Below are 24,584 nucleotides of genomic sequence, written 5' to 3' on the forward strand. Positions count from 1 at the left end.
ACTTTCCCATTACTAAGAGAGAGAAGAATTGGATTTATTTTTTGTATGCCTTTATTAAATGGAGTTGCTAGATAGCTGCTTACAGGAGCATAGCTTGCTTGTAGGTGGATACACTTACAATCGGAAGCTCTTGGCTTACACTGGGGTCACACTTCTCAATATTCTATATATTTTCTTATGCAGGAGCATAGTATGTCATACATGCAAACTTACAAATTAGTATGTAGTCATGTAGCATAACCAATGTAAGGTGTTGGTAATAGGCATTTCATCTTAGGTCTAAACAATATTAATAACAGAGACAGTTGAATGCCCATGATATTTTTGTTGAAGTTCTATTCAGTATTCAGTTAAGGGATAGTATTGCACAATTCTAATGTGCAATACTTTTGCCACCTCATTTTCCTGTAGATCTTCCCAGAATGTGGTTGAATAATAAAATACAGCAGTTTTAAACGTGCACAATTCACCATGGTCTCTCCATAGCCGTTACTCTTTTACATTTGTAGTGATTATGCAGACCATAGCATTTCCTGTATGTGTTCGTCACTCGGTGAGGTTATGTGTATACAAAAATGAGGTGTGGATTACTTGTCAAATTCCAGGGATAGCAAGGTAAGTTTCAAGGTTGGAAATGTCTGTTTCTTCCACGAGTGAGTCACAGCTCTACTGCTGCCTTTGTGGAAAAGATGCCATGTAGCTTAAACAAACGAAATAAACTAGTGTTTGTATTTTGAGGTACAAAGTACATTTTTTTTCATAACGCTTTTAGTGTGGGATCATACTGAAACAGCCTCCCTCGTTTATGACTTGACTGGGTGCTTGGGGGGGGGGGGGGGGATTCTCCCTTGAAACCCCCGTTTACTTGCATCCCGTGATCACGACGGCCAAGCTTGCACTGGGCAATCAAGCTGTGCTGTAGCCTCCTCGAAGAGGAATTAATGCGCGGACGCACCCTGCGCGCCGTGAGGTAAACAAGCCCAGCCGGAGGGGCAGGACCGCCAGCCATAGCTGCTGCCGCCCGGGGCCCGGCGGGCTCGGCCCGAACTCCCCTCAGCGTCCAGGCGCGGTCGCGGCGCGAGGCCGCCCCTCAACCGGCGGCTCCCCCCGCTGCGGGCGGGCCGCGGCGCTGCGGCCCTGGGGCGGCGGACGTGAGGTGGCGGCGAAAGGCGGCGCCTGGGCCGGAAGCGAGCGGGGCCGGGCTGCGGGGCGGCGAGGAGCCGGTGGCGGGGCCCGCGGGGGAGCGGCGCCCTCCAGGTGCGGCCGGCGGCGGGGACGGGGTCGGGGCAGCGGCGTGAGGCGGGAGGGGAGCGGGGCGGCTGCCGGGGCTCGCGCACGTCGGGGGCCGTTGGGCCGGGGCCGGCTCGGGAGGCCCCTCACGGCCGCCTGTTGCGTGCTGGGAGGCGAGAAGGGGGGCGGCGGCCCCCGAGCGGTTGGCGGCGGGTGCTGCCCCTGCGCCGGCTTGAGGGGCCGGGGGGCTGCCGGCCGCTGGGGGTGATGAGCACTGGGAAACCGCGGCGCTGGGAAGGGGAAGGGAAGCGAGAAGGAACTTCTTTAGGCAGGCTGGTTTTAAATCACAGCTTCGTTAGAGAATTAAATGTTTTCGAGAGTCTCTTCTGAGGTAAAGGTGGTTAAAAACTCGATTTGCTCCTGCTTACGCGCAGCTTGTTTGTAGGTTTTGTTCGTTCGTAGTTAAATTTCAAACTTGGGGGCATTAATTCATTAAAAAAAAAAAAAAGTGTTTGAAGATGTCCTGAATGCAATTTCTGAGTTCTTGAGTTTTAAGAAGGGATCATTTTAGCATACTATAGTTTTTGACATCTCTAAGACACTGCTATTGAAGCTGCAGTGTTCCTGTCGTGTCAGTTACCTCAGGCACTCCTCACTTTCTCTCAGCCCCTCAGTTCCTGGTTTCGTTGGATGGGTTTGTGGTGGTTTTCTTTACCAGCCTTTAAGCAGGATCCTGTGGTGGCATTTCTTGTTGTTGTTTTCTTTTTCGATTTTTTTTTGCCCAGTTTATTTAGGATTTTGATATGATGCTGTGGGGAAGTCTCATTTTGCTAATCCACATTTGGATAAAAAATACTTGAACTTTTTTCTCTGTAGCTGCCCTGTCACTGAGGGTTTTCACAGATGGCAGACTTAAAGCAGCATCGTGTATGTTCTGTAGTCCAACTAAAGAATTAGAGCAAAAACTTTAAAATAAGAGCAACGTAATATCTATTTATTTTCTTTTAGTCTTACATTTCATTATGTTTTAAACTAGACGCTCTGTTTTTAATTAGAAGCACAGAAGAGAGCCATTCTCCTAGCGAATGCTATGTTGCCTTTCCAGACCGGTAGGATGCTCCCACTAGACCTGTTAAATTGGTGTTGCCTCCTAATGGCCCTTCAGCGTAAGCTGCATCCCTGCAGAAGTTAGTAAGCACTGCAAACTAATCTTGTAAGAGACTTACTTATTTGTCAGTGAAGAAACAGCTTCTGCATCTTTGTATGTATGAAACTGAGCTTACCTCCTGTTTTAAGTAAGATGCTGTCTCGTGGCTTGTTGCTGTCAAAAGTGAGAGGCCTTGCTTTGTGCAGTGTCTGCATGTCCTTCATTAATATGTTTTTTTAGATCCCTCCAAACACTGGTTGAATGTACAACAGCACAAGAAGATTGTGTTCTTTTCCTGGGTTTGCTTTCTTCCATTTTATTGAGTTAAACGTACTGCAGAGAGGACTGATGAGTGCTGGAGTTGGCACAAGGTAGGAGCAGGAGCATCTTGGCGTGGAAGTGGGGACTGGCACTTCCCTCTTAGCAGCAGTGGCTGTTAATTCAGCTCGCTGCGTTTTGTGCAACCAAGCCAGTGATTTATGCAGGTCTACTCATTGTTTCTTTAAACTACTTTTTTTTTCTGAAACCCACGCTTACATCACTCTTCTTCCTTTTTCTCCTATAATTGTTTATTCTCCTTTGTTACAGAGCAGCTGCTTAGTTCTGGTTTATTCACGTTTGCTTAGGAAAATATTAGTAAGCAACTTTTTTGTGTAAGGACACTTGAAGCTATTAAAGCATAAGGAATTTTAGGTACATTTAGCTCATACATAAAACCTACTGCTAGGGGAATGCATATTAGTTCTTGAGGCTCAGCTGAAATACTGTTTTGTATAGCTCTAGGTCCCTTTTTGGGTATTACAGCGGTAAGCATATGTCATGTCCAGATTTTAAACAATGAAGTGTAACTTTATCATCCTTGCTTGAAGATTGCGCTTGTTCATCCAAAAATAAACGACTTGGAGGAATTGGACTCTGAGATAAAGACATACAAAGTGTGCTCTGAGCAAGTGCACAGTACTTCTCATTTATTGCACAAGACGGAATGGAGAACTGTTTGAATCTTTGGTTTGTTGCTGACTGACTTCCGTGGTTGATGAACTATTTTGATAACACCCAGACACTCTTATTTTTGTGCTGGAAAATCCCTGTTATGACCTCTCAGTAAACACGTGATACAGTTTGGTATCCTTGTGAAGAGAGAAAATGGTTATCTTTGGTTATCTATCTGTGTGAACTCTAAGAATTTGGGTAGGGAGGGGGTAGTGAATTTGCTCATAAAAGAAAAAAGACTATTCACACATATTTTTCCTTCCAGCATCTCAAGAGGAAAGATCCATTTTGTGTAGAAACAAGTGATTTCCAGAGGACAGCCTCAATGACAGAACTGTCTGCACATTTACCCCAGTTTCAGCATGGGCAGCTGACAGAAAACTTCCCTGATAACCACCTCAGCAACACCGTATGTAATAAACAATTTTCTTACCCGATAGCAGTTAAATTGGGATGAATAACCAGCGTGGATGAAAATACACTTCAGAACTATAGAAATCTGTTCGGGAGTAGATTTCTCCATCTGACTGTTGTGATAAGCAGTGCTGAAAGAAATACTCTGTAAATTATCTAAATTCCTAAACTCATTTTTATATATGGGTAGACTTCTCCCTGTTTAAAGGGATGCTGGAGTGACTAGGCCCTCTAGAAAAAAATAAAAAAAATAAAAAAAATGAGGGGGGATATTCCCATAACAAACTTTGATTTCCAGGTGATTTTTTGAACTCCAGCCCTGGTCTGCTTGATTCAGGGGGTTCAGTCATGGAGTTAATTTTAGTCTAGGTAGAGCTTGGGTTTTGTCATTGTTGTTACCAGCGTACTACTCCTGTGCAGAAGGAGCAGCACTGTCTTGTCCTAATTTTGAATAATTGTCGGGGTGTTCACAGAGTTCTTGAGGTTTGCGGTGGGGGGAAAAAACCCAAACCCTAAATCATTCCTTAGAAAGAGGTAATTGTGTAATTATTGCTAATACTATGCTTATTTTAGCGCTTGTGTTTTGATAAAACCAAGTTTAGTTGGTCTACTTGGGTGTGGTGCTCAGGCTCTTGGATTTGTCATGCCCAGTTCTTTGTTCCTGTAATAACTGTTGAGTATCAGGTTTCCTTATGACATAGAAATGCTCCTGGGAGATTGAGCCACTAGTAGCTGTGTTTATAGCAGTGATTGAAGACAATGTTTTGATCTCTGTTCTAATTCCACTATGCAATCCAACAGGTTAAATAGAATTTTGAAAAATTCTTGTATTTATCTCAGGTCAACGTTCTGCTAAAAAGCAAAAATACAGAACATTTGAAAATTATCTTTGGAATTTAGAAGTTAGACTGATTTAAGACCTTACTGATTATAGAAACTGTTGCTAAAAATAAAAAAAAAAAAGTGGAAACTTTCCTGCTGCGTACTTTATGCTTTTACTTCAGAGGGAATGAAAAAAGTTTCATCTTGGACAGGTGGGAGCTTAACCTTTATTGAACGCTTCTGCCGGATTAAAAAGGCAGAGCTCTATGATTAGCTCTGGGCTCACTGTCCTTGCAGAAAGCTTACCGGTGCTACTTCCCAGCAATGGGGGACAGACTGTTTTATTTACTTCTCACTGACAGACTGTTCTACTGCTTTTTCTTTCAAGTGTAATTCTAGGGGTAGCTTCAGTACTTAGGTGTAGTGATTCTTCTCCCCTACGTATGTCCGCTGTTTTTGAACAGAGGTATGAAGATTCTTTCCTGCATAGGTAATACCTAGCTTCTGTCAGCTAGCATTCAGCATGAGAAATCACTAATCACTAGCGTGGTTTGCAGTCTCTTCTGGTTACATAGCAAGAGTTCAGCCCAGTCTTCAGTGCCCTGTCACTGTATAACAACCTTTAAACATAAATGGTGTATGTGAGAACTGACAAAGAAGCCTATGCCCACTGTCAGGGTCCGCTAATAATACATCAATTTGTATTCAATAGGTAAAAATATTTTATCAAATGTGCTGGGTTTTTTTATCTGTTGATTCAGGGGCTTTGCTCTGGGTTTGCTATTAACTATTTTCCTGATAGGAAAGAAACCTATCAGTTGCTTTTGATGTTGCTTATTCACCTGAAAGCGCGTAGTTCATAACTTACGTTTGCTTACGGTGTTACAACAGGTGTTACTGACTTTTTAGCTTCAGAATTTTCACTTTTAACTATGTCTGAGGAAAGTGAAGAGTCTGTTCCTTTGCTTCCACTTCAGCAAGAGTCCATGGCCTCTGCTCTCTTTAATACTGATCAGGTAGGATATGAGTGTACTTTGTTCTTTTAAGCAGAGGGGCACATGCATGTCACGTTTAGCTACACTTTAGTTCACTAGACTGAACAGTACAACTTTTTTCTATTTTTAAGTGAGAGATTAATTCTTACAATATCTTACAGTATTTCTTGATGCTGTTCTGATTTTCATGCACTGTGCTTTAATATGTAAAGACATTTTGTGATTGTGTCTTTGTTCCTAACTAGTGCAGGAAACAGAGTGGCACGCACTGGTCTAATTTCTTCAGTTTTTCTTTGTGTTAAATTTTGCAGTTTGTCTGTAGTGATGTGCTTAGTTAATCAGGCTTTTTCTTTGGGTGTTTTTTATGTTTTCATTGCAAAATTGTAGATTTTGATTTTAGTTTTTGTATTTCTGTGCCTGAGAGGGGTAAGTGCTCCCTCACGTAGAACTGCTTTTACCACAGAGAAAGAGCAAAATGTTCCACAAGTGTGCAGAAACCTACGTACTAGGTCTGCTTTACTTGTGAACTGTTGTAAGATTCTCATAATGTCTTGTGTAATGTTACTTATGGTCATCTTAGGCAGTTTAGATAGATAGATAAGCTTATTGTTGTCTTGTAGGCTGAGAGGAAATGGAGCGCTTTCACTAAGAAAGTGAAAAATGTTACATTTGAGCTATAATCTGTACAGAAAAAAGTCCAGATGCATGCAGCCTTTACAGAATAATTAAAGTTTCAGAACACTGCATTCTCCGATATTCCTGTTTCTATCTGGCTTTCAATAATTGTATGTGAGGACTTTATACAAAATACACCAAGTAATTTATAATGAATCTTTCATTTAGTAAGAAATAATCTTGAATCTGAAATCTTTCTTAGGGCATGTATTAAGTTTATCATACTAAATTCAATTTAAGGCTAAAATTGAATTCTAAAAATCTGGTTGCCTGCTATTCTTATTTGCTTAAGACAACTTTAGATGTTTTTTCTTCCCCCTATACTCAGTTTCCTCTTTGAAAAAATAAAAAAGCAAATTTTCTTAGAGGACAGTTCTTGAAACCCTACTGAGCCTGATTCTGAGGATACCACAAAGAAAGAAGTAAATAGGTAAAGCGTTTGGTATGTATTGCTAGTGTGTAAAGTTCTGTGAAAGTAGCTTTTTCATGAGTTAGGGAAGCTGTAAAGCATCAACCAGGATTTTAGCAGTGTCAGTGTTTGCAGTTCGAAGTCCAGGGACTTGTACTCCTTAATCACTTAAGTGCTTTTGAAACTATGAGTTTCTGACTGTGTGTTTAATGTCTTATCTTTTCTGAGGGTGGGGCTGAGACAATTCTGTATAAAGAATCTCCGAAATGACTATGAATTTATCAAAAAACTTCAGTGAGTTAATTGGACACAGGCTAGCAGTTTATGTTTGAAAATGCTATTAAGAACAGGTAATGGGACTTTAACGTAGCATGTTTAAGGAAAAAAAACAACCCTGTGTAACAGTTCTCCAGTAGAAATACATTCGGTTATTTTTAATGTCTTTTCCAATGTCTAAAGCAATTTTACTAAGTGGTATTTTAAGGCGTTACAGTTTATTGTACTTGCCAATATTAAGCTGTTCTAGTGCACTTACTCAAGCTGAACTGTTTGTAAATGAAGTAATTCTGAAGTCGTAAGATTCATTTTGTAATGAATTAAGTGTTTGTATTACATCTCATAGAATCATAGAATATCCCGAGTTGGAAGGGACCCATAAGGATCATCAAGTCAAACTTCTGGCACCGCACAGGTCTACCCAAAATTTTAGACCATGTGACTAAGTGCACAGTCCAATCGCTTCTTAAATTCAGACAGGCTTGGTGCAGTGACTGCTTCACTGGGGAGCCTGTTCCAGTGTGCAACCACCCTCTCGGTGAAGAACCTCTTCCTGATGTCCAGGATGTCTCATTTATGTTGACCCCCTTGGGTGGAGTGAAGGGGAACAGTACAGCATTGACTTGGACATGATAGTAGAATGGGGAAAAAAAGACTAATCTGTATAAACTTTTTGCATTTTGTGGCTTGTTTAGAGTGACTGAGAAACATAAAATAATTCTGTTGCTATGTGGTCCAGAACAGGTGAAACGTAGCTTATTCTGCTGCTATGTTCTCTATATATGCACACAACACAAAATGTTAAATGCCCCCTGTTATAGAATGCAGTCTTGATCATTTACTCATAGACAGTATTTTAGCTCATAATTTTGTAAAAGCTGAGTTCCTAGATTGTTTTTGCTTGTGATTAATCTTAATTCCTTTGAGGGAGATATGGAAAATCTACCTCTATCCTTGTGTTTGAATTATAGCCTTGATGTTTCACTTAGTATCAGGAAGGCCAGGAGGCTCTTTTATATTTGTTGACAGGGGTGGTGGAATTTCTTCAATATCAGCAAAAGGACGTGGCTGTAGCATCCTTGAGAGAGGAGAAAAGGAATCTGCATGCTTAACTCATCACAGTAGAACTTTAAGGTCAAGTCTCAGTGTAACGAGTGAGAATTATCTGAGTTTGATCACTGTTTCTATGTCATTCTTCTTGCTAAAAATGTGTGAACAATACTTGGTGAAACTCAATATATATTCTAGTTAGCGTACTGTAGTGGGAGTAACATGGTAAGGAAAATAGAAATATTCCTTGGATTTTCAGGGAATTAGGCTAATAAATGTCTCTGGCATTATTTCTGGAAGGAGACACAGTTAATTGTCAAGCTGAGTAATCTACTGTCATGCACCCCTGTATCAACTGTAGTTTGGACAAAGAGAATAAGCTGCCTTTTTTTACTTACCTTTTTCTTCTGTTTATAGAAAAGATGGCATAGCAATGTTGGTTGCATCTAACAGCCTGCTGCTGTTTTTAATATAAATGCTTCTAACATAACCCTGTGCTCCTACTCTTTTGACAACTATGTGAAACAATTAATGACTCCTGTTCAGGTCCTCGGTGTGAAAAATGTTTTTGACAGTAAATATTACCTTACACGTGCCCCCCCTCAAGACCATCTTAATACACAAGAATATGATTATGGATAGTTCCTGATGAAAGTGTTTTATATATTGCAGAATGATAACAGTGAAAGACGGCGTCATGATAACAGTGAGCGCAGAAGAAATGACAATCCTGGGTCTGAAACCAATGGACAGCCACAGAACAACATTCAGCAGGTGGTGGAAGATGAAGAAGAAGATGAGGAGCTGACACTGAAATATGGGGCAAAACATGTGATTATGTTGTTTGTACCTGTCACACTTTGCATGGTGGTCGTTGTTGCAACCATCAAGTCTGTCAGCTTTTATACACGCAAGGATGGACAGCTGTATGTATCAAATTTTTCCCCTGTCTTTTCAATGGACCCACTTAGATCATTTTCTTTAATCTCCATTTCTTCAGGATTTTAATTGAAACAGTGAACTTCCTCGTCTCCCTTTTCCCCTTCACCAGCTCAAAGATAGCTTTATTTTATTACTTCCGGAAACCAAAGTCTTTGTCATGGTACTATTCACATTCATTTTATGTCTGACAGCCAGTCTGGATGACATCTTACTTGTTACTACTTGATTCAAATCCTGATCCTCGTTTTAACACTTTGTGCTCTCTGGTATTCATAAAATAAATTCAATCAAAATATTTTTGGCAAGATACTAATATTGCCAAAAAATAACAAAATCAATGAAAGCTGGTTTAGGAGAAAGGAGACAAAGAAAGAACACTGAGCCTGTCAGAACCTGAAGCAAATCAGTCTAAATGTACCCCCATAAAAACATTTAGACAAAATGGTTCAAAGTGTGTTTGGCTTTGAAATGTTTGTGTAATGTAGGAATGTCATAAAACGGTAATGAAAAGGAACTTTGTGTTTTGATGAAACAAAGTTGTTGATCAAAAATGATTTTTCTTGGGATTTGATTTATGGTAAGTATTTTCTTTTTTTCCTGTCGTGTAATGAAGTGCTTTTTTCTCCCCAGCTTGTTTTATTGCTGTGAGAAAGTTGAGCTCATGCACTGTTTTTGTTGGAATCACTGGGGGACACTTCATTGTAAATCCACTAGATGGTGTGCTTATAAAGGTCTAGCTGCAGTAATAGTCTAATGAGTCATAGCATGTGAGCAAGTTCATCAAACAACCTAGATTTCTTTGTTGTTTGTTTTACAAAGTGGAAAATAGCTGTAATCTAAGAATATAGGAAATGCAGGTCTTCTAAGGAAGAATAATAATTTTTTATTAAAGTTTGTCTGATAGGATACTGTGCTGCCTTTCAGGTTTTGGCTAAGTAGAAAATAGCTGTCACTTTTATATCTCTGAATTGAAAGATTACTGCAATTTCATTTCATGTTGGCCTTGCATATCACAAACGTTTGTGGACTCTACAGTGGCATTTCAGTTGACTCTTTGTTGTTTTAGCATCTACACTCCCTTCACAGAAGAGACAGAGACGATTGGACAACGGGCCCTGAATTCAATTCTCAATGCTGCTATCATGATCAGCGTCATCATTGTCATGACCATACTCCTGGTTGTGCTTTACAAATACAGGTGCTACAAGGTGAGTGTAATTGACTCGAGTAATTGTGCTAGTTTTATTTATTAGTACTGATTATCAAGGATGGAACAAAATGAAGGATTATCAAGGATGAGTGAGCAAAAGTTGCAGGATCGGTGATTTTAAGTGTTTCAAATTTGTAGCTTCTATTTCTTTCACAAAACAGGGAGACAGTAACCCCATGCTAACACTGCTGGCTGTTTTATCAGCTAGAATTAGGGTGGCATTGCTTCTTATTCCTTTGAAATGTGCTATGTACTGAAGTCTTCCTGTGGTCAACAATACAAAACACAGGCATAGTCCTACAACTGGAAAGCTGTTCAAGGCTTCAGGGGCTCTTCAAGGGCTCTGCTCTCCCCCACCCTACCTGCAAGTATAGAAGTCTCCCGAGACTGATGTGTGCATGGCTGTACATGCTAGGTGATATCCTTATGGCAAACACAAGAGACTCAAAGGCTCTTTTGTGAAAGACTTCAATCCTATAATGATGTAATCTAGGCAAGTCCAGGCTTAGAATAAATAATTGCAATGTCACCTACCTGGGAGCTATTCATGAGAATTTGTGGTTGTCTTTTGGTCTTAATGACCAATTTGATAAAGCTTGACATAACAGAATTTCCCCGTGTACAGTGAATCTGTTTAATAGTAATAAAGCAGGCTGTGGGATCCATGCACTGGCACAAACCTTTACTCCAATTTTACACACTGTAACTGTGTTCTGAAAATTGTGTGGAATGAGAGCAGTGGTTTTATTAGCACAGAAATGAACCGTATTTTCCATCTGTGTTAATGCTGTATATTTCTGCCATGTTACAATGCCATTGTTTTCAAAGTGCCCTAAAAATACACAAAAAGTAGTTTGCATTCTATAGAACCTCTGGTGAAAGACCACAAAGCGCTTAAAATCCATAAGTGTATAGGCTGTGCTAAATTTGAACGTAGCAACAACCAAAGAGAGAGGGATCTGAGTATCAATTCTCCCGCTTTAATCAAAAGGGAAAGTAGCATTTAAAGCACTTTTAGGTAGATACTAACTTTAAAATATGAAACCTTAAATAAAGTCTGTGTTGATATCTATTTTTGCAGGTGATCCATGGTTGGCTTATCATTTCTTCTCTTTTGCTGCTCTTCTTTTTTTCATTCATCTACCTGGGGTAAGAGAACTAAGCATTAATGTTATTTTTCATGTATGATGTTATTTGTTTGTGTTTGTTTTAGAACTAGCCCTTGAATCTTAACAAGGATGATACTGAGTAAGCTATTGCTCTTGAAGTAGAATTTTTAGTTTTATATAGTTTCATAGAGAGGTTTATGGGTTAGTAGTGCATCTGATAGTGTACTGCCCATGGCATACTCATCCCAGAAATAAGGCATCTTCCACAGAGTAGCATATACTGTTAGCACAACTTCTGATATAATTTTTCATAACCATATGACTGAAGAGCAGCTGTTTACATCGTAGCTTTGGAGGTGGGCTTTATATGCAAAGGCTGTTTGTATGGGAGTAGGAAAGAATCAACTGAAAAGAATCCTCTCTGTCACCAGAATATACCTCCACTACATGTTTTAGAGTTCTTTTTCAAATTCTGAAACATGCCATTAGCCAGACTTAAAGAAAAGTTGTACATATTACTCGGAGTTCTCTAAAACAAGCAAGCTGACCAGGGCTTGTAACAAGAGTTATGCGGCGAAATTATTGTAGTGCATGTATTTTTGTAGCACTTGGTAACAGATACACTTCTCTTTGAGGAATCTTTTTTAATTTGGTCTCCAGGGATAGGAAATGGGGTTCTTTCAGTCACTAATTTTTACCAGAAGTGGCCTATGGTGCTTTTTTTGGTTAGTGTTTTCTTCTAACCTTAAGACTTTCCTCTAACTTCAGTAACCAGGCAATGTGTGCTGCTCAAAGGCAGTGTAGACTGGGTGGAGGCAAGTTGCTAGGCTCACTTCCTTTGGGTTTGTGTTGGCGCTGGCACTCTTCAGTGAGCATGTGTGAGCAGAGGGACTGAGGGCTTTTCTGGCCCTCTGCTTTCCTTCATCTGTCTCTGCCACCTCACAACGCTTCTGGTTTCCTATTGCAGAGGACCAGTGAGGGGGGAGTTTGTAGACCAATTATAGGTGATGGCAATAAGGGCCATCATGCTAACACTGTACATCTCAAAGGCTAGCTAACGGCTAGGTAAGAAAAATTTCCTGGAGGAAAGTATCATGCAAATTATGCAAGGTTCTTGGTGGCTTGATGAGGTGGTAGTAGCAGAATTTGCAAACAGCCATTGCAACCACTTCTCCCTTGGGTCAGAGAAAATCACCTGTGTCTTGGTGACAACATATTTCTCTGTTTTGGTTTATTACTTACTGAAGGTCTTAACTGGTTTATAATATTGGTGTGACAGAGTGGCATGGTTTATCTTAAAAGCAAGGGTTTTGCTTCATTGTTTGTGTCAAAGAATAGAATAGAATGATGATGTATATTATACTTAGGAATTAGCGAAGTGTTTCCATTCCATGGGATACAGGTAAGTAAGGAAAGATCTGTTTGTATGGCTTTAAAGATTCTTTATAACCTCACAAATTTTTATTCTGACTTTTAGAAATAATAAGCATGATAAAAATGACTCTTTACACAGTAATGTCCTCTCCTGTCAATTTCTGATTAGATTGACAATGCAAATAAAAATTTGCACAAGGATGAAATAGTTGGTATGAAGTAAACATCAGTAAAACTGTCTCCTTTGTGAACAGTTTTTTTTTTAATTAAATACTAATTGGAGATAAACTTTACATTTGGGCCACTACATTGAGCAGTAAGATGTAAAAAAAAAATAAATCTGAAGGTTGCATCTGTGACTTGTTTCCATTGTTTTAAGCAAATGCAGTCCATAGTCATTTTCTTTTTCCTTTTTTTTTTCCCTTAGCGAGGTTTTTAAGACGTATAATGTTGCCATGGACTACATTACGGTAGCACTCATGATCTGGAACTTCGGTGTTGTGGGAATGATTTGTATTCACTGGAAGGGCCCACTCCGGCTCCAGCAGGCATATCTCATTATGATAAGCGCTCTCATGGCGTTGGTGTTCATTAAGTATCTTCCTGAATGGACTGCGTGGCTTATCCTGGCTGTCATTTCAGTGTATGGTAAGGTCTGGGGCAAGTTCTAGTAACAGAAATTATGGCAGGAATTTCTTCTGTTTCCTGATTACTCGTTTTCCATTGGTCTGACTAGACCTTAAAAAAAGAAGGGGGGGGGGGGGGAGGGAGGTCATACAAAGTAGTGGATAAGGTGATTACAGATTCAGAAATAGGATAATTACCTAAACTAAAATAAGTGACCTGCAGCTAAGTACATTTGTGACTGTGTGATGCCATCTTCCTTTGCCGTTTCTGGACTTTCTAGATTCTTTGGGGAGGAAGAAAGGTTAGAATTGAAGTAATTCAAAAAAGGAGGAGATAAGAGACCTATGTTGCCGTCTTGATCTCTTCTATGAATGTGGAGAGACTTTGTGCTTCCCATTTTCCTCAAGAACCCTTGGAAACCTACATACAGTGTATGTTCAGAACTTAGGACTTTGTTCTTTGGGTACAGTCCTGTGTAGGTCTGCCCAGCCTACAAATTACTTAAATTTGAAGACATAACACCCTCACCGTGATCCATGTCTAATAATGAGTAGGAATCAAGGCAGGATTCAAGGCAATTTTTATTCATTTTCAGAATGCTCAGTCATTTTCCATATAGAAGGTTATAATTTAGAGATCTGTTTCCTTGTTCTTAAAACAAAAATAAAATTAATCTGAATAATTGCATATTAATTTTTTTTTCAGAATAGTGACTGAAATAGAGGTATCTAGATGTAGTTTTTTCGTAGAGCTTTAGAGGGCACTGGACACTTGAAAAAAGCTGCTGGTTTTGTTTTTTGTTATACTAAATGTGCTTTCAACATCTCTCATCTATGCAAACACAGCTTTTTTTTCTGCCAAGCTTCGTATGCCAGTTTTTTTCCTTTTCAGTCTCACACTCACATTTTTTCTTTGAGTGGGAATAAACCGGCAGTTGTTTCTAATCCACAGAAGTTATGTAAGCCCCACTTACCTGTTGTCTTACAATTTGTTTTAGCATTAAACTTGGGTTAAGAAAAATCTTTGGCAATAGAAATTAAGCTTGGTTATTTCCAGTGTGTAAACTGAATACTATTTTTTGTGAATTATTTTTCTTTCAACTTGCAAGTTGACATAGCGACACGGCAACATTTGCAGTTGCATAACATCTTAAGCGAGGAACTTCATATTTTATTATTTGTATATTATAATAATATGTAAAATCAGTTCTACAACTACAAATATTAATAAGTTCTTGGTTTCATACTGTTGGTGTAAGACTCCCTAAATTTCCTCCTCTGATTAGTATGCATCTGATTGAAGTAATGAAATTGTGCAAATGGCTGTTTGTTGTATGCTTTCTTAAAGTTGGTAAACTTTTTTGAAGAGAAAGCCTTTGAAAATCAAAGAATGAGCATCACAGCAGTGATATTTTTGGGTGTTCCTCATGATTACTGAAGCCAATATTGTCAAGTTATACATTCTAAGAAACTGAAATACTTAATCTTCTCCTCAATGAATTTTATCTGTAAACTTCATGGAGGGTGATGGAGTAATAAAGTTCGGTGATAAGATGGTGTTTTTTTATTTGGCCTGAAGAAGATTAATTCAGTGTTTTGTGGTCTGCAAAAGTGTGTTCTGTCTTGGAAGAAAATGCTGAGGCTTGTTGAGGTGATCCAAGCTCATGAGGACTTGCATGTAATGAAATATCAAACTAAATGTCTGTAGTGTGGCTTCTAGATTTCAGTATGCAACTGAACTACTTACTACTTGGGAGAAAGACCAACTATTTAAGAAAAGGTCGGCATACCTAGAAGACATGAACAGGACCGGATAAATTAATTTATCACCTTAAGTTTTATACGGTAGTCTTTGTCTGCCTGGTCTCCAGGCATTATAGGTGTGCAAGATGTAAGACTAAGCGGATATTCAAGTGTTGGTAACATATTGCCATGCAGCTAGGAAGGGAGAAAGAGGTGAAAAGAGAGCTGAAGAAGGGGTCTGAAGAGTAACAGTGGTCTGCAGTGACATATGTATGCTTAGACACTTGGTCTAAAAGTCAGATTGAGGGAAAAATTTAACTTTCTATAGGATGCTGACTTGTGACTGATTAGTGTCTCTCTCAGAAGTCTCTGTTCAGGGTAGCATTTTACCGTATTACTGGTCTCTGCAAGTGTTATATATAAAAAAAAACACCCTTCTTCAAAGCATGTCTACAGTGATATAAGATCTGTTTACTTTTCCTTCCAGATTTGGTTGCTGTCTTATGTCCTAAAGGTCCTCTTCGTATGCTAGTTGAAACAGCTCAAGAGAGAAATGAAACCCTCTTTCCAGCACTTATTTATTCCTGTAAGTATATTCTATTAAATACTTTAAACTTACAATCACCCACTCAGCTGAAGTGATTTTCTCATTTTTCTGTTTTAACATGTTGCTTGCCAGCTGGAATTCCCAGTCTGTTCGTTTGGGTCTCAGTTTTCCTTTTGCTGTTGACTCAAAAATGTGAAACGTCTTCTGGCTAAGATTTTCAAGATGAAAACCAGCATGTTTTGTTCTTACAAAATAGGAACAGAAAAAAAATGGTAATACACCAAAGCAAATGTCATTAGGCTGTGAATCAAGCATTTCAAAAGGAATACTTTTTCAGAAAATATTTATCGGCTTTCTGTGCTTAAATATCCTTAAATATTCAGTGTTACTGAAAGGAAAGGGAGAAATTGCCACAAAGAGATTCATTTGCAGAACTATTTTCTCCAGGGCTTGTCTTTTTTTGATACATTTTTTCTTTCAGTTGCAAAAAATAACCTACTGAAGGCATGTTGCTGTTATGACCTGTGTATCAATCAGTAGATAATTCCACTAGAATAAAATTCTAGAATTCCACAAGAATAAAACTTGTGTTCATCAAATTCTGTATATGCATGTGGTAGCTGGTACTGTCTTTGTTCCAGATATTATTGTGTTTTAAGGAGAGTAAAATTGCCTTGTGCAATTACCGAAGTTCCATGTTGCTAGTTAGAAACACATGGATAACAGTGAAATGGGTTAATCATAAATCATTATGCTACTGGTGCTGAGGAAAGGCCTGTGTCTGAAAGAATGAAGTATGTTGTGTTGCAGACTCCACAACTCTTAGGGGATAAGATTACAGTGGAGAAAGGGCAGGGTCTTTATCTTTCACTCTTGCTATGTTTTACTGATACTACTTGTAGTTGCTTGACTGTCTTTTTTGAGGGAGGAGAGCCTAATGCTGAGAAACCACAAATTGAATTAAAATATACCATTTAAGCGTGACAACATTTAATTGTCTCAAGACTGGAGAATTCTTTGTGGTGGTGGTGGGGGACACAGAACAATTAACTTTGATGCAGATGCTGCCTCTCATTTGAAGTTACCTTTGCACCAGTCTTAATAGACCTTTTCTCTTGTAGATAAAAGAACTGCTTAATGGAAAAAAAGTAAAGAAATAATTGATTCAGACTTTCAGAGTGGGCTTCATACGTAGAAGTAATTTCTCTAAAGCTACACACAGCTGCTGCCATTTTTTCCAACATCCAATAAAAATAAAACTCGTGTTCATCAAATTCTGTATGTGCATGTTGTAGCTGGTACTGGCTGTGTTCCAGATATTACTATGATTTAATGAGAGTAAAATTGCCTCATGCGAAAGATAGCTGTACAGAAAGAACAGAAAAAGAATGGATTGATGCCAACACTAGCTCAGAATTGCATGCATCTGAAGATAACATTAGCTATGCTGTTTGTTTTTAACAGCAACGATGGTATGGCTAGTGAACATGGCTGAGGAAGATCCAGAAGCCCAAAGGAAAGCTTCTAAAAACTCCACCTATGATAAACAAGGTAAGTTTTTCTTTGACAAGTTTTTTTTTTTCTTAATTGTCATTTTATTGGAATACATGTTTATGAAAACATGGTTTTTTTTAAGTGTACTGGCTACTGTAGAAGAGTGAAAGAGTATAAACCTTATTAGGAAAGATGACTGAAAAAAATCCATGGAGACTGAAAAGAATTCCTCACTTACTGTGCAATTAGTGTTCTTGCATTCATTATTCGGGAACACAGGATATTGGTGATGAAATGACTCTTGGTAGACAACTATTGACTGAGCTCAATTGGTTGTCAAATTGGGTTAATATTATATAGTGTCAACTCACATTTATATTGGTATCACATGGAAATGTATGTAGCCCTCTTAGCTATGCAGCTACTGTTTAAAAATATGGTTTTGTTTATTTACATATATATCTCAGAAGAGCAGAGTTTCTGAATTTGCCATGCTTGGAGGGGGTGTATGTATAATATGTAATTTTCAATAAAATTTTCTGTTTTACTGGAAAATTAAACTGTCAATAATTTTCTGACTAGATGAGCTAATACTAGATGGGAGTTAAATCTTTAAATTAGGTCACCACACCACTCTGTTTCATCAAGGTACTCTTGAATACCAGGGCTTGAGTGCAACATGTAGTTGCAGCAACTGCAGAGTGCATGTTGACTCCCAAGTGTTTAAAAAAAAGTATTAAAATGGTAAGTGAGAATCTCTTGTAATGGTGTGTGCCAATATTAGATGTTGCTAAATAGTACAGAATACCTCTTTTCTATCACTCTTCTATGATGTTATATGTGGAGAGAGTGTCATTTGTTAGAAGATGTATTTTTTTAAAGTAGATTTTAAATATTTTAAATGCCTTTATTATTCCAGCAAACCAGACTCAGAATGAAGATGCTGAACCAGATGATGGTGGCTTTAGTCAGGAATGGCAGCAACAAAGAGACAATAGAATAGGACCCATTGAATCAACGCCTGAATCACGAGCTGCTGTTCAGGCTTTACCCAGTAACTCTCAAACCAGTGAAGACCCTGAAGAACGTGAGTATGGAGTACTCTTTGAAAGACTCAATAAGTCTGAAGCTAGTTAGTCTTAGTCATTCTGACTGCACAGATACGCTATGCTGTGAGCTAAGAGCAAGCTGAAGAGTACTCTTGATCAATACTGACATGCTTTACAGAAATAGGTTTTGGTTCTGTTGCAAGAGTAATATTGGCCAAATTGATCTCACATTTGATACATAGATTCAAAACTTTAACTGCACAAACTGCCAAGCTGTTTTCAGACCATTATGCAGTCAGTTGCATTAGCTTCTGTCTCTTTCATGCAATGTTCTGCCATCTATCGGCCCTTTTGGATCTGGGGCTGTGTAAATGCAGTCATAATGTTTTTTGCTTCAAGAGTAAATGACTACAGTCCACTCTGGACAAAGCAGTGTTTAAAGACCTGTTTGGGGACTGAAATGAATTCAGAATACCAGAGGCTTGAGTATTTTTCTCCAGCACCTTGCTGAAGTTCAGTATCCTTGGAGCACATGTGACATCAATACTCAGATACTGGTTTTAACAGACTTATGATTTCCAGTTTGAGTTTAAGCAGGCATTAGATTTGAAGAGCTCTAAATAAATGACGATCTGCCTGTCTAATGAACTGTTCTCCTTATGTGATGCTGCCATATTTAGCAGGTGCTCCTGCTTCCTCTGATTCCTAGGTGTTTCTTTGTTTAAAAATATAGGCATCTACTTTAAGAAAACTTCAATTTTTGAATTTACCTCAAAAATTCCAAATTTGTTTCAGCAATTAAACAGAATTGTATTTCTTAACAGCTTTTAGTGAATGCACTGTCACAAAATGGATATTGGAGGCCTGCTGAAAGAGAGTAGGGTTGCATTTGTTTGTTTATTAAATGATCAACCAGACATAACCCTCTGCTTTGATGCTGAGTTCCTTGCAGAACTCTAAAGAGTGAGTTTGGGGCTGGACTGTAATCAGGTGACAAAGCAAAAGATAGGCTAAATGAAAACAGCTGGTGACCTGATGTTTGCCCTCTCTAGCTTAATATCTTGGACTAAAAGCTCAGAAACTGAAGTGGTGTTCAGGAAATTATCATTCTTTTGTTTACAGAAATAATTGAATATTGTGCTTTCAGAGTTGTTGCTATGGTGCCAATTACTATTTAAAAAATAACACATTAGCTCATGAGTTTTAGTAAGACTCATATCTTAGACTAAATGTGTCCGTTTTGGCTCTAATTTGCTCTGTAATTTTATGCAAGTGCTTTTTAGAAGTACCTTAGTAAGACTTCTGTAGGAGAATTGGTAAGGAGGTGGAGTATTTTGCTGGATATAGATTTCTAACTGACAAACAAATCATAATCTGCAAGTGACTCATTTGTTTTCCCCCTCTAATGACCAGCTTGAAGGAATTATATTTCCATGTTCTGCCGAAGGACTATGACACAACAATCAGAAGTGGGAAAGAGAACCCTACGAAATGTAATAAAAAGTTCTGAGTTTGTATATACTGCATTTGTATTTACAGTAGACTAGGAATACAGAAAAAATCTTATTACAGGATAAATTAAGTGGTTTAATGTTCCTCAGCCACCTTGTTTCATAAGAGTGTTTCTTTATCACTTGATTCAGGAGTGGTATTATTTTTGAGATTATTTTTTTTTTTATTAGTAAGTTTGGATACTTAATGTAAATCTGTCTTATTCTGTGACAGTTACTGATACTTGACAATATTAGACTGTGTGATGCTTAATTCTGCCATACATTCACTTTTGCAGGAGGAGTAAAACTTGGTTTAGGAGACTTCATTTTCTACAGTGTCCTGGTTGGCAAAGCCTCAGCAACAGCAAGTGGGGACTGGAATACAACTTTAGCATGTTTTGTAGCCATATTAATTGTAAGTATAATGTGACAAGATGATAGCGATCATTTCTTATGTTCATCAGGGACAGAATCATAGTCATAACTGCTGGGATTGTTTTTGTTTGTTTTTTTAATTTGGAATTTGATTTTTTTGATGGTCTGACTAAAAACTGATGAGAGTTTCAGCTGTGATTCACATTGGCTGTGCATCCATCACACCTTTTAGTTTAGGAAGGCATTAAAATTCCTTGTATTTCTGTGGAATTAGTGCTTATATATTATAATCTTTTGCATGTCGGAGTTCCATAATTTCTCCTATCTTTTTTTTTTCCCCTCAGGGTCTGTGCCTTACACTTCTGCTTCTTGCCATCTTTAAGAAGGCCTTACCAGCTCTTCCAATCTCCATAACTTTTGGGCTAGTTTTTTACTTTGCTACAGATAACTTGGTGCAGCCCTTTATGGACCAGCTAGCATTCCATCAGTTTTATATCTAGCACACTTGATGCTCACATTCTATGGATATTTGTATTTGTAGCAAATGTGGGAGGAGGAAATACTTTTTCCCTCAGTTTTCAAGTGAAACTGAAGCTTAATACTCAAGATTCCAAGCCTGAATCATTACAGCTTCCTCCATCTTTTTTTTCTGAGACAACTGCTGCACTGGCACCATATGAATTTTCCTGTTTGAAAGTGGTTTCTTCCTGATGGCTGACCTAAATTGTGTGCTGTTATATCAGAGGTAATCTGATATACATATCTCTGGTAAGGACCACCTGTGTGAAAATTGCTAACGCTTCCACCAGCAATGTGATCTCTTAGCACAGGTTGATTATTTCGAAGCGTTAAGGGTGCTCAGGATTTCCTTCATGGTGACAGAGGAAGCTGACAAATCAAATGGAACTTGTCCCTGTAAGCCATTTGAAGAGAGAGAACCCAATCCAAACTTCTTCAACAGTGATTCTTTTGACAGCTGAATACGACTCTGCTTTGTGTAAGGAAAAAGGACTTTGTAGCAATTCAACAAAGGGAGAAAGTACTGTCACTCTTACAGAGTGCTCTACCACTTCATAGCCTCTGTGCCTGAGTGTGCTTGGTTTAGTCAGTTTAAAAGCTTTTTTTTCCACACTGGAACTAGAGCCTCTTCTGACTTTTAATACTTGGTATTCTCAAGCATGGAGTGCACCTTCTGTGCACCTACTCCAGTTTATGTAGCTACTTAGACTTGGACTGAATTACATGGCATAAGGGATCATGAAGTCCCAATTCGGACCTAAGATTCTAAAAGGTTGGTAAACTACACTAAAAGGCAGTTTTAGGACTTACTGTTTGTGCTCTTGCAAATGGTTTTGTTAGAACACCACTTCAAACCCTGCATTTGAGAACAGCCACTAACAGCATAGACTGCAGTATTACTATATATTCATTTTGTTGAAGTTTTCATAAATAAGTAGACATTCACAACAGTCCCAGATGGATTTTAGCCTGCCAGATCTACAGGCCGAAGTACTATCAGTAGCACTTGTAATGTTTCACTGAAATTTTTCTCTTCAAAAATTTGCTTTTCAGTTCTGTTGACCTGAAGTGTTGGTCTTTCAACCATCTAAGACCTAAGCAGGGATTTTTTTTTTTTTTGGTGTGGCTACTGAAGTTAGGTGAGATATTACTTGTTACAAAGGAAAAAGATCTGTGGCCCTCTTCAATTTAATTACCTCTCCTGTGAGGAGCAGAAGACTGGAGAAATGACAGACAACTCAAAATCACTGAAAAGAAGAAACAAGATCTTGAACTTCTTTCTTACAAGATAAAGAATTGATTCTAACCTTCAAACTGCTAAACTCTTATTTTGTTCTTCATTTGAAAGAACTTATTTATGCGTATTTGCTTGGAAATGAGATTTGTATGAGATTACATTGTTTTTGCTGTAGGCTCTTAACTCTGTACAAGTCTTTTCTGAGGGAAGCGTAGGGAGTGGATACTCTTGATGGGCATTCCGTTTTACTTGCATCTTGATACTGGAGTCCTTGCCGAGTAGGACAACTGTCAAAATCCCAACACAAACTCTTTTTGCCCTTTCTTCTGTGCCTATAGATTCAAAGGACGGAGACACCACAGATGCTCACCAACCATTGCCCATGTAAGGGAAGAAAGACTGTGATGTATAAATTTGTTTCAAAACCGAGAAAGGTTTGCTTTCTTTGATTGTCTTTGACAAAAACATCTGTCTCATTCAGTATGAGTTGCTAACTGTAATGTTAGCACTTACATTTGCATAAAATATATTGTTGTCTCCTCTAAAGTACTTTTATTCATCTCATTTGTGTGCTTATTCATCATGGATAGCATTAATAAAGTAACCATATCAAAATCCCTTACACTGATTTTTCAAAGCAAACTTGCTTGTGTTTTCTAACATAAATCACTATTCCATGTTTTGCTGAAATGAAGCCTGACTTAAAACAGGCTTTTTTTCCACTTACTGAGACTCCAAGGTTTTTTATACTATTGTAATTTGTTCTTTTCCCGAGCATTTTATCTAAGAAAATTTCCCTTGTATGTTTTATTGGGGATCCTAACTAATTTTATTGTATAGAATAGGCTTGCTAAGAGTCAACACCACTAGTATCTGTTTGCATATCTGAGACAAGTCTCAGTTAAGAGTTGTTGAAACGCAGCAGTTGTCTTCACTGTTTGTTTTTATGGCTTAAATATGTACCATTGGAGTGTTGACTCCAGTAAGAGTTGCTTTAGAATCCATAGAAATATGCAAAGGCCTTCCCACATACTTGAATGGGAGTTAGATGTACAACCCAAGGAAGAGCTCAGACTCTTCAAACGCTAAATTACAGTCTTCCTCTCCCTAGAACTGTTTCTCCTATCCTGAAGTTTTAATTTCTGAGCTAGTGTGACATTACAGTGCTGGAGATTAGAAAATGTGTTTTTACAGAAACTGTTGTTCAAGTTTATGTATTTGAATTTCAAATTAAAAAGGGAAATCTGCTATTCAAGCCAAGGCCAATGTATGTTACAGTACACTGCTTATTAGCAAGTCTTATGTACACCTTCAAAAACAGCAACATCAAAAAACGGTTGACATTTTCGTCCTCTTACACTGAGTCCTGGTACCTTGTGTTCCAAACGAGATCTTGCAACTAAAGATCATCTCAAGTACTTGGGTCCAAAAGGTGCACTTAAGAAAAGTGATTGTTTGCATTTGGATTGTTTCTACGTAAGTGTGAAGGTTGTATAACTTCTCTCTCCTTTGTCTTAAAACACCTATCTAATTTGAGGTTGTGAACCATTTCAACTTGGTTAGCTTGGTTTAAATGAAAGAGTTCTGATATATGTAGTCTGCATTTTTTGAGAGGGTTTTTCTCTATTATTAAATTAGTATGTTGATGACAGCACATTAGGCTGCAGCTCTCAGTGAACTATTGCGTAGCCCCATTAGCTAGATTCATCTCTTTTGTGCCCCAGGTAGACTAACTGGTAACTGTTGTGTGACTTCTTTCAGTAGTCATACTTTGAAACTGGGTATCTTGATAGTTTTCTCTCCCCTTTCAGCTTAAATTAATGATTAGTCTCCTTTAGCTACGCTTCTGCAAATAAAAAAACCATAGTACTGAGTTACAGATTTGACCAAAAAAACCAACCGCTTTCATTTCTCCTTTTTTAGTGTTGAGGATTTAATACAGCAAAAAAACCCACAAGAGATCCCCAGAAACTGTTCCTGGTAGCAGAGGTGTATGACACTGTCATATCTATGTATGGCTATTAAGGTGGCACTCAAATTCAAGTGTGATCAATGTGAGGTGAGTCTTGAAGGTACGCACTTGTATATTGCAACACATTCAGAATAGTTCTGACTAGGCAGATAATTTTTACTTTGAACCAAATATTCAAGGGCTGTGCTCCACTAAAAACGGCTGATCTCCTCAAGGTACAAAGCAGACTCTGGCTTTTTCAGGCATAGGAGACTGGTGCTTCTTGGATATATAGATACATACCTGTACTTATAGTGATAAATATTGTATGCACTCTGGACCTTTAGATAACAACTGTTCTGCCATTATTGCAGTGAAGAATTAAATATGCTGGAGTTTATTTTGGGTGGGCGGTACTGTATGAAGAAACTTCTCAAAATGCTTTATTAAAAAAAAGTATTACTTTTGGCAGTGATGCTATTGGAAATGAGTATAAAAGACTGTGGAACATGTCTGCACTGTGATTGCATCTCAGTGGTAACGTAGTCATTGGGAGTGCTGAAACATGAGCTAGAATGGAATTCTTTTACACTCAAAGCATTTGCAGTTTTCATTTTTACAAACACTGGTTTGTACATAATCTGAATTGAATGTGAATGTTTTTTAAACACTTTTCCGGTTCTTGATAAGATACATTTTTGATAGATTATTGCAAAATTTCCTGTATTTGTCTAATTATTAAAATAAAAATTGCATGGATCTTGACTTACCTGGATTTTACTATATTATTTTAAAGCCATTATTTAATGCTATTAGAGGCCTAAATGCTGTAACCATTTAAGAAGTAAGATTTCTGTCTTAATACAGTTAGGTAGCTTCTTTATCTCCCAGTAGAATATCTTTT

At 38.3% G+C, this 24,584-nt stretch overlaps 1 protein-coding gene across 5 annotated transcripts; it reads left to right on the forward strand.

The window, feature by feature from the left end:
• Window positions 1-1,113: 1,113 nt before the first annotated feature.
• Window positions 1,114-24,445, forward strand: PSEN1 (presenilin 1). Of its 5 annotated transcripts, XM_048065156.2 has the most exons (12): window positions 1,396-1,621; window positions 3,636-3,779; window positions 5,584-5,622; window positions 8,684-8,937; window positions 10,020-10,161; window positions 11,245-11,312; window positions 13,074-13,294; window positions 15,503-15,601; window positions 17,027-17,113; window positions 17,976-18,143; window positions 19,895-20,013; window positions 20,318-24,445. In XM_048065156.2, exons 1-12 carry the CDS (start codon window positions 1,598-1,600, stop codon window positions 20,471-20,473), a joined length of 1,521 nt encoding a protein of 506 aa, XP_047921113.2. In that variant the 5' UTR covers window positions 1,396-1,597; the 3' UTR covers window positions 20,474-24,445. The 5 variants fall into 5 exon arrangements, with proteins under 5 accessions (XP_066854800.1, XP_047921113.2, XP_013047157.1 ...); XM_066998699.1 differs by lacking the exons at window positions 1,396-1,621; window positions 5,584-5,622 and adding an exon at window positions 1,114-1,257; XM_013191703.3 differs by lacking the exon at window positions 5,584-5,622 and having other exon boundaries at window positions 1,406-1,621.
• Window positions 24,446-24,584: the final 139 nt, after the last annotated feature.

Source organism: Anser cygnoides, chromosome 5 (genome assembly GCF_040182565.1).
Source record: "Anser cygnoides isolate HZ-2024a breed goose chromosome 5, Taihu_goose_T2T_genome, whole genome shotgun sequence".
Classification (NCBI taxonomy): Eukaryota; Metazoa; Chordata; class Aves; order Anseriformes; family Anatidae; genus Anser; species Anser cygnoides.

Excerpts from the sequence above, each read along its gene's own strand:
- PSEN1 (XM_048065156.2), top strand. The coding sequence starts at position 1,598 with ATGTTTTCGAGAGTCTCTTCTGAG. Across the intron at positions 1,622-3,635 it reads TTTCGAGAGTCTCTTCTGAG|CATCTCAAGAGGAAAGATCC; the intron begins GTAAAGGTGGTT and ends TTTTCCTTCCAG. Across the intron at positions 10,162-11,244 it reads ACAAATACAGGTGCTACAAG|GTGATCCATGGTTGGCTTAT; the intron begins GTGAGTGTAATT and ends CTATTTTTGCAG.